General features: G+C 36.6%; 1 protein-coding gene across 1 annotated transcript; it reads right to left on the bottom strand.

Annotated features, from left to right (window-relative positions):
• Positions 1-2,686: 2,686 nt before the first annotated feature.
• LOC130718214 (eukaryotic translation initiation factor 3 subunit C-like) lies at positions 2,687-9,017 on the bottom strand. Its single transcript, XM_057568736.1, has 4 exons — positions 8,876-9,017; positions 8,704-8,761; positions 6,797-8,599; positions 2,687-3,915 (listed from the first exon to the last, which is right to left on the bottom strand). The coding sequence occupies exons 2-4, from the start codon at positions 8,725-8,727 to the stop codon at positions 2,923-2,925; spliced, it is 2,820 nt and encodes a 939-aa protein (XP_057424719.1). The 5' UTR covers positions 8,728-8,761; positions 8,876-9,017; the 3' UTR covers positions 2,687-2,922.
• Positions 9,018-10,625: the final 1,608 nt, after the last annotated feature.

Here is a 10,625-nt window from a genome sequence, read left to right as displayed (position 1 = left end):
TGAACTACCTCACTCTTATTTTTCATAATTAGCAAAAATTTATAACAAACTGATCAGTGTGTGTGCTTGCAAAGTGTTTGTTTGGATATTAGTTAAGTCTAATGTTAATGAATTTTTATCTCAATTTATAAAAAGAAATTTGACATTTACACAGGCGTCGATTGATATTCAAATTTAGTTTTATATTCCGTTTCTTTCAAATGTTATAAAAAAACGTAGCTTATTGATTCATCGACTAGTTAGAGAATTGTTATTCTGACCCACCCCACATCTATTTGTACCCAAAATAATTCAAAAAATAAAAAAATACCCCTATCAAACGCACTTTGAAAATGCGTTAAGGTCGCACTTTCAAAGTGAGACAACTATCGCACTTTCGAAGTGAGACACCTGTAACACACTTTGAAAGTGCGTTTGGGTCACACTTTCTCGTATAACAAAGCTTGACCTTCAATTGGATGATGACATTAGAGATTGAAAAAATAACCATCGATATATCGAATCTTTTATCTAAAAGTCAATATCTCCTAACATATTATGTTAATATGCATGTATGTACGTTTCCATTCAGATAAGATAGAGCAGCAACAATCCTTCATACATGCCAATGAATGGTGACATTTGAAGATCGCAATTGCTGGTTTGTTGTGGATTATTGAAGGATCAACCTCTTCAAGTTCAAGGACTACATGCCAATGAATGGTGACATTTTAGGTGGCGTTTTTCTTCTTGGTCAGTTCTTGATGTTCAGAACAAATTATGTCACATACTGTACTCAAATCCTATCTTTAAGGTGTATGAGTTGTAAAATTCAATAACAGATGAATGATATGAATGTGTAACAAACATGCTTATTACTAGGGTTCTGGTATTGCGATCAACTGATCAAGTATTTCTTGATATGTGAATAATAGCAAGGTAAGGGGGATTTTGAGGCTAAGATTTAGAAATGAGGAGTCAATTTCAAGATTATGATAAGTTATCGGGTAAATGGTCACTTTGGTCCTTGAAAGTGTCCACCGACTTCACATTCGTCCCTGAATGAATTTTATTCATCCCGCGGTCCCCCAAAGTGTCAAACGTCCGTCACTTTAGTCCTTCCGTTAAAAAAAGTATAACAGCCGTTAACAATTTCCTTTTTTTTTAATAAAATAACAAACTTTTAATTATTTACTTCATCTTCATTCATCTGAAGATTAGAATCCCCAACCAAATTAACATCTCATCCCACAAACCCAGATCAACTGTTGAGATCGAAATAACTTCATAATTTGTTATGATAGTCATGATGACTTAATTATATAAAATGCTTGATGAAACTAGATACCACGTGGCATATATAAAATGGTATAACTAAAATCATATATGAAGTTTTTCATTAGCTTATTTTTTTGTTGCACAAAGGAATTTTCAGAGCAGACAGTCATAACCCTTTAAAGCTTTGAAATTACATTAAGTGAGTAAGTCTCTCCAATAAATCATTTCTCATATGTACCGCTCAATGATCAAATTCTTAATTAAAAACTTAACAAAACTCAGCTATATCTACCAAAACTCTATTATCGCAAGTAACTTATAAGACGTGAGAGATGCTCTAAGTCATAACGGGGAAGACCATAGACTTGACAAAACAGAACTACAGGGTTCCGAGATGTCAGTCTACTTCCTTAATCCTAACATTAGCGGTTTCGGATATACCTTGTTGGTGTTACATTAACTTATGAATAGGGATTAGGGTACGTGAACAGGTTGTGTGAGTGGTACTATAAATAAAGTAAGTCAAAGTTGTGTCCACCAAAACTTATATAACTTATATGAATTTAATTCTTATGCACTATTAGTGTAAATTTTCTTTACACAAACATTCAATTGATTTCGGCAACATTACTAATTGAAGGCTTATAAAAAAAAACATTACTAATAATTCGAAATTACATATAATGATTGAATGATAGCTCAAATGGTAAGAGTTAGAGACATATGGATTGAGTGAGGAATGTCTAAGGATTAATCCCTGTAGGGTGCAATTTATCCTTCCGATGTAAAAAAAAATTCAAATTATATTTATGGTTTAACCCATTAATATTTTATTCATTATATCTAAGACTGGATGCTATAAGACAAAAAAAAAGTTCACCTTTTATAACAACTATAATTAGTTGATCATGTGAATCGATACACACTTTTTTTTAGGTACATCGGAAAGATAAATCGCACCCGTCAGGAATCGATCCTTGGACCTCCCCCTACCCAACCCATATGTCCCCGAGCTCCTACCACTTGAGCTATCATACGGGGACTAAATCGATACACACTAGTTCTAACTTCTACCAAATGAATAAAATATTCATTATTAATTAGTCCAATCTCTTAATCTCCCTAACAAGATGAGCACAAGAGTGAGAGTCAAGACAACCCTCCGACAAGTGACCAATGGCTAACTGAGAATCCGATTCAATTAAGGAAATTACATACGCAAATAACAAAGCAATTAACATAGATTAGCAATTAACATAGATTGGGGCCTTTATTGAATGGCTAAGCTTGAAGCTCGCAAATGCTGCTTTATTGTGGATTATTAATGGATTGGCCTTTTCAAGTTCAAGGACTGCACCTAATTTTTTTAATAAAAATTATCTAAACAGTGTTACCCCATTGCTCAATATACACAATCCAAGCAGAAAGATGACATAAAGGACATATTCCAAAGATATAACTGTCAAATCAAAAATCAACAAGAAAAGAATTAAATCCATACATAAATTTAACTCCTTAAAGTTCAATCCTAAGAAAGACAAAACATAGCAAAATAAGGGAAAAACCCCCCATAACAATATCATTGCAACTTCAGATGAAGTACCTGACAAATAAAACGGTACAAAATTGAAAGCTTAAACTACGAGTTTTCTCAAATAAAATTCTTTAAGCACGAACTCCCTTAAGGCTAACCATGCGAGTAGATACATCGCCCTGGTGCCCCCTCAATGTTGAACCCCCATGATGAGCCCTCCCTGAACCGCCGCTATATGCACTCTGATAGCCACCGCCAGTTCCCCGTCCCGTTCGATCCCTAGAATAGCCACTACCAGCTGCCTGACTGAATGCCATTGGCCTTCCACCACCACTACCATATCCTGTGCGTCCACCACCTTGCCTTGGCTGAGAAAGGGACAAATCTTGCCACCTACCACCTGCTGTTCCACCGCCACCACCAGCTGCAGCAGCAGCATAGTCCTGGCCATCTCTCCGCCTCTGAGGCAGATCCAATCCACCACCACCAATCCTTGCCTCTGCAGCTCTTTCATTACTCTCTGCAAGGATAGATAACTTCTCTACCAATTGGAATGTCAACGCCTGCAGCCTAGAGTGCTCAACGTTTTGGAAAACAATACACCGAGTTGGCTGGTTCCAGCTTGCATGAAGCTCCTCATTGCTCATCATCTTACTGACAATGCTATGAATTCTAGGAACAGAGAGATCAAAAAGTTTTGTGAGTTGGTCCACACTCAAAGAATCATACGATGAGGCAAAGGTAAACAAATATGTCCTAAGTGCCTCCTCCTTGATTTTGTCCTTCAGCATTTCGAGCACGGTGTCCCGGTTTTTCACAAATTTCCATACATCAAGAGACACTATAATTTCAAAAGCCTTGAGGAAGTCTCCTTTACTAAGAACCCTTGTGGCAGCCATAACGTGATCTCTTACATTCTCAGGTGGACCAACAAATGTTTGTTTATCATTGACCTCAAGCAAGCGACGAAATGTCTTACTGATGACCCTGCGCTTTGCATCATGAACATTGGCTGCTATATTGGGAACTTCTAGCAGCATAGCAGATATAAGATGAACTGCCTCCAGAAGCTCAAGATTTATATGCATATGATATGGCATTTGACGTCTTCTTTCCAACCTTTCCTGAAAGAGGATTAAAAAGAGTTAGCTGTGACGTCAAATGTGATTCTCACAATTCAAAAGGAATTCTTTAAAATTGACTGAGAAGGAAACATGTAATATAAAAATGTTAAAATAACTTACAGTTGCAAATCATTTATCATACAAGCTATGGAAGACATCAATGTCACAGTAACATGGTTACAAGTTTACAAATACTGATAATTATAGAGAAATCATGCTAAATTAGCAAGGCATATCATCACCAAAGTATAAGGTACTGATGAAACTGAAATGGGGCAGTTGCCCCCCCAGAGAAAAAAAAGCCTAAATAGAATGCTATTCAAATGATGTATTTTCCCCCCTTAAAAAAATTCAAGTACTAAATGGAACACACTGAAGGCAACAACAGCTAGAGAAAGTTTAAATAGTTCTACATTTAAAATGATGACTGTAACACAGATGCATGAGAACACTGGCAATAAATGACTGTTTTGCAAGGGAATCAACCACATTTCTCTAGTTGGTGATAGCTTGATTCAACAGAGTCAAGCTAAAAATTAGAAATGGTATAGCTATTAGGTTCCCTGTTCATGAGCATCTCCCTCAATTCCCTTCAAAATTGATAGCTTCTGATATCTCACAACCTTATTAAAATATTAGGAGTTTCCTCAAAACTGAATTTAGAAGACTAAATCAATAAATAGATAACTAATAACTCTGGACTATTAAAAAAATTATACTAGCATCTGTGAGTAACTGGAGGGAAAAAATTCCACCCCATGTCCTGAGCAGCAGAGCATTGGCATCTCAAAGGGAATGGATCAAACAAATGCTAGCCCAATTCCTCTTAACAAACGATCATAATGGTTCTTCACATTACACCATTTTCTATTAGGTAAAGGGTTTACTTATTCTTGTTGATTATAGTGCACGTAAGCAGGGGCGGACCCACATAGCAGTGAGGGGGTTCAGTTGAACCCCCTGAAAAAAGAAAAATTTCTACTTACCCCCTTGTATTGTTTCTTTTTTGAACCCCCTGAGAATTTCAATTTGCACCCATGACCCCACTTACACCTCTCTCACACACTCACAGACTCATGCCCCTCACCCAGTCTTTCTCTCACTAGGTGTGTAGGTCTGGCCGTCAACAAGCACACGCATGAGCAGTCGAGCACGGCGCACCACCGGCCACCAGTCCACCACCACGCCACGCCACCACCGCCGCGCGCCTCTCAATCTCTGTATCTCACGAGAAGGCCACTCTTAGTGCTCTGCGTTGCCAGTGTTGGGAATCTGCACTCAAGGAGTCAAGGTAATGGGTTTACAGTTGTGTTTTGTGCAATGTTCTTTTCAATCGTTTGAATGGTTTAGAAATTAGATTGATAGTGTTCAAATTGATTGGGATTTAGAGGCATAAAATGAGTGGCGAGCAACTTTTGGGTAAGAAAGTGAGGGAGGGGGATGGGTAAGAATGATAGGTTTCTTTCTTCATATCATCATTGAAATTTTGGTGTCTGTAAACTGTATGACAAAATGCCTGAATGAGTTTTCTCTTTTTATTCATGTTTTCTTCCCACTTGTTATATCCTTTAATTATCATAATGTTGCAGCTAAGGTTATCATTCTCTTCATTATGTTTGACATTGGCAGAAAAGGGGCATAATGAAATTGGGCACACCAATTGTTTGATGAAAGGCACCAGTGAAATATAGCTTTCTGGACAATGAAGGGATCTTTTTTTGTGGAAGAGTTGCCTGCCTGGTTAGCTGAGAGTGACATAGAGATCAATGCCATTACACAGCAATGGCTGGATAAATTGTTCATGAGTAAAGGCTTTCGGGTTGAAATGATAAAATGTGAAGGAGTTGCAGAGAGTTTTGGTAGAGATTTTACTGCAAGAAACTACAATAATATACTGTTTGTTGCAGAACAACTAAGACATTTTGATGAACAGATGGAAACATGGAGAAGAGAATTTCAAATGTTACAAGATGAAGGAGATGAAGAAGGTTTTGAAGAGTTATAGAAGAGCATACAAACTTCGCCACGGCGTGGCTAGCCTTAACAGGAAACGTTTCAAACCCAAGGAGGGTCTAAACTCAGCATTTGAATTCATTAATACATCCAAAACTTGGTTACACAATGCTTTCCTTTCCTAAAAGTCTTAGTGTAAATCATTGATGGATATTTGAACAAATATGCTCAGCTATGAATGAGATTGCAGTATAATCTAGCAGAACAGATTCAAATTGTTAATGATCAAATATAGTTGTTGGTTTTGTTTGCCAAGAAAAATTGTTAATGATCTTATAATTCTTATTTTTATATAAAATATCTCTTGCACTCAAACTATTTTTTGTTATCACTAAAATATCTATGTTTTTTTTTGGCACATTCTTTATTTGATGAGAATTGAATTATTTTCACAAATCATATTCATTTAGATCTTAGTCCCCCTTTAGAAATTTCTGCCTCCGTCCCTGCAACCACTTTATGTTGAAGTTAATTATGATTATGGTATTGGTATGTTATGTTGATGTATTAACATATTACAGTTATTTTTAATTTATTTTTATCGATGTGCTTATTTGAAAAATTTGAACCCCCTGACTCGGGGTCCTGGATCCGCCACTGCACGTAAGCTATTATCATATAGACTAGACTAATATCATTTTATTGTCAAATGCAATGCATTATCATATGAAACAGAGATGTTCACCTAGGAAATGCAAATAACGCTAAATGCCTAGCAGCAGAAGTGCCTTAACTGACACCTAGCAATGAGGGGCCAGGGTGAGTAACAGACAGACAGACAGGAGATCTTGGTGACTTTTCATTTAGACATCATATATGCTAAGAAAAACTTTTTTTTGGGGGGTGGGGGTGGGGGTGGGAATAGTACCTGTTCGGGGGTCTTCTCATGATAACGACTTTGTGACACGCCTTGTGCAAGCAACTCTTTCACCCTTCCACCAGAATAAAGTTCAGACAAGCAACCATGTGCTTCAGAAATCAGTCCAACACGAAAAGCACAGAGACCTAATTGTGACATAGCTCTGTTAAAAAGTATCTGTGTAGAGATGTCCATATGCTGAACGTTATCTTGCAAGTGACTCATAAGCAGTAGATCACGGGCTATTGAGAACTCATCACGAAGAGCATGGTGATATATATCACAAAGCATTGCACGTGCTTTGGTGCGCTCCTCTCCATATCTGTATATCAGTGAGACTAATGCATCCATCAGAGTCCTACTATCCTCAGGGAATGTGGGTTTTCGGGCCACAAGCTCTGGAGTAGCAACAAATGCAGTAGGAATTCTTGTTTCCTCAAAACCTTTTGACTCCTCCCCTCCATTATCTCCATCTTCTGTCAGCTCAGCCAATTTTCTCATGGCATCATAAACCTCTTGTGGTTTGTAGTAGATGAGTTCAACCCTCCTCAAGGCTACCTTAGAAGCAGCTTTAAAGTCGCCAGTCATTTCAAGATATTCCTGGACATTCTGAGCAAGAACCGAAAACACAGGCTCATCCCTAAGTCTCTCAACATACTCACGTGTGTGAGGATCTATGCATTGCAGGCTCTTGAAAAACTCAGCATCTATTTTTTCTAAGAAGGCAACTAAGTTACCCCAAACTCGAATAGATCCATCATAGTCAGACCCTTTCATAGTTTCATTCTCATCTGGTTCCACTGAATCATCAACCTTTATGTTTGGGTACTGCACTAGAACATCCAGAATGATCAGCATATTCTGTACACATTTCTTCCACACATTTATGGGCATATGCCCATTGAGGCCTGGCTTAACATCAAACTGAGCAGAGACCACACTGAAAAGAATTTCCAGCTTCTGTGCAGGTGTTTTAGCAACTTTAGTCAAGAAGGTGAGCTGCTCAACCTGTTCAAACCTTCCGGTACCCTTCTTGCCTCTAGCCGCCACAACCTCTTTGAACTTCTTGTTAACAGTGTCCCAGGTGATCTCGCTAGGGTCTTTCATGAACTGTCTATCCATAAGCCTGTCTCTCTTGCTAAGCTTTTGGTCCCAAGGTCCTTCTCCATCATCTTGCTTATCATCCTCATATTGAGAGGCTTCCGAATCCGAATGCACGGGCTGCTTCTTAAGCTGCTCGGGGTCGATAATCTCATCATCAGTTTCATACTCTTCATCCGACTCCTCTTCCTCTTTTTCCTCGTCAATCTCGGGATTCTCCCTGCACTTGGTAATCAGTTCCTCATACTGCTTATTATTCTTCTTCAACTTCTGCTTCATAGCGTTCAAGGCTTTGGCATTGCTACTACTCATCTTCTTCTTGGCATCCTTATTCGCCAAAGCCTCAGCCAAGAAATCCTCCAGCATCACAAGAGCCTTGATGTAAATCCTGGGAGCCTTGTCAGACCCGGTGACACGCATGACCTTCTCAAGCTGCTTGTTAATCTTGTCAAAGCTCTCTTGCAGACTCACCCAGTCATTAATTTTGACAGCATTCTTCATCTGGTCGACAGTGGCCGCCATCTCCTCAAAACGCTTATCTTTGGCCGACCTGACAACGCGCTTTTGATCATCATCAGAGTCATCACTGTTACCCTCATTCTCCGCATAATACTTGTTACTGTTACTAACATCTTGACCGGCGGATTCAACCGCCACAGTTTCAACCTCCTCATCGCGATCACTCTCCTCCTCCTCGGAATCACTACCACCCTGTAATTCAGAAACAACAACAACAAAATTAATAACAAAATATTCTTCAATCACATATAGAGAGAGTAATAGAAATTATTAACAATGTGTGTGAAATCAAAGACCTGAGTCCAAAATCTCGAAGCCATTGTTGGTCAAAAGTTGAGAAAAAGAGTCAATAATCTGCAGTGGAGAGGAGAAAACAAAATCAAATTTCATAACATGAAAGAAAAACCTAGTAAAGAGTGAAAAAGAAACAAAATCTTTGACACACAGAGGCACGAGAATTAGGGTTACCGTTTCCGAAGCAACTAGGGTTTGATCGGTGGATTGATTGATTGTCACGCAGTTGCAGTTGGAGAGGCAAACCCTAATGTAACAGTCGCTTGATTTGATTGGTGGATAAAATAACCTGATTAGCGAGCGAGCGTGCGTGCGTGGGGAAATAATATAACAAGGATTAGTTAACAAAATAAAATTGTTTGGGATGAATAATCATATCTTATCTTATCATATCTTATCAGATTCATAATTTGAAATCAAAAAGTGACAACTTCCATAACTGTCACCTCTAAATCTAATTCTATGTCTTTCTTTGTAAGATTTCTCAGGCATATTATAAATTTTTTTTTTGACAGAACAAGCATATTATAATTAGTAGGTACATGATGTCATATTTATATTTTTGATTTTTAATAATTTAAATATTAAATAATTTCATATTTTCAAAAATAATTTATGTATTAATATTGCATTTAATAGTTATTAATGACATTATAATAATTAACAAAAGTCAAATGTGACTTTTTTTAAAATAATTACCGTATTAATTTGATATTTAATAATTTTTTATTGATATTTGAATAAGATATAAAAGTCAATTGTGTTCCCGAACAATAGCTCAAGTCGTAAGAGCTGCAGACATATGAGTTGGGAGGGAGAGGTCTAGGGTTCAATCCCTGGCGGATGCAACAAAAAAAAAGTCAATTGTGACTTTTCTACCATTAAGATGTTTTATTTTTTATATAACAAAATAAAAAAATAATTAATCTTACATTCAAAATAATTTCAAATATGCCATCAAAAAATTAATATGCAATAATTTTAAATGATTGATTTGAAAATTAACTCAAAATTTTTGTATTTTATGTTTTCGTATATACATGTGGAAGATTGAAATGATTTTGGTGTATTGATTCAAAGCATAATAAATTATAAAAAAAATAAAGGATTAGAATGTAACTAGATTAGAAAAAAAAACTTAAATAGATAATATATACTTGATTAAAAAAGAAAAATGAGAGAAGAAATATGAAAAGTCCGATGTATGTCGACAAAGTACTCTTATTTCATCTGTGCATAACGCGTGATCAAATACTAGTATAAAAAAATACAAGGATGATTTTTTTTTGTTACAAGAGAATAATATACAAAGATGATTTTAGATGAGAGTGTATATGTGGGGAATTAAAAATGTATTAATCCTTAAAATTAATACCAACATTTATAATTTGTATAAAAGACCAACATTTATAATTGAGTTGCATGTGAATAGGAGTGACTGAAAGAAATTTGAGTGGAAATGGAGCGGATGTGTGAATGAATCATAACTCTTTTGAATATAACTACTTGTGGAGCAATAGTGAGAAATAACTTTAGAGCATTTCTTCTTGCTTTTGCATTTTTCTAAAGGATTGCGAACTTACTCTACACTACAACATGAACTTGGGGGTATTTTATTAGGTATGCGCGCGCATATTGTTAAAATAGAGGTCTTTATATGATAGCGATTGAAGCAGATTCGGTTTGTGCCACCCGATTGTTGGATTGAAGGTGCAAAAAGTCTCGAATCTTATACATCACATTCGCTGCATTATCTCTATCGAAGACAGGGTTATATGGAGCCATATTTTTCAAGATAATAATTTAATTGTTGATTTCTTACTTCTTAGCTAAACATGAGTTTAGTATGTGAGGCCATACTATGATTTTTTTTTTAAATTATCTTTGTTTGCTTCATTTCTTAGCATATAGTGCCTCCATTATT

Source organism: Lotus japonicus, chromosome 5 (genome assembly GCF_012489685.1).
Source record: "Lotus japonicus ecotype B-129 chromosome 5, LjGifu_v1.2".
NCBI lineage: Eukaryota > Viridiplantae > Streptophyta > Magnoliopsida > Fabales > Fabaceae > Lotus > Lotus japonicus.
This window is presented reverse-complemented; position numbering and strand designations above follow the sequence as displayed.

What these genes read in the sequence shown, in the direction of transcription:
- LOC130718214 (XM_057568736.1), bottom strand. Translation starts at nt 8,727, where the DNA reads ATGGCTTCGAGATTTTGGACTCAG. An exon ending in CTTCGAGATTTTGGACTCAG is followed by an intron (nt 8,600 to 8,703) that starts GTCTTTGATTTC and finishes TCTGAATTACAG; the next exon opens with GGTGGTAGTGATTCCGAGGA. An exon ending in ATGAGAAGACCCCCGAACAG is followed by an intron (nt 3,916 to 6,796) that starts GTACTATTCCCA and finishes ATCCTCTTTCAG; the next exon opens with GAAAGGTTGGAAAGAAGACG.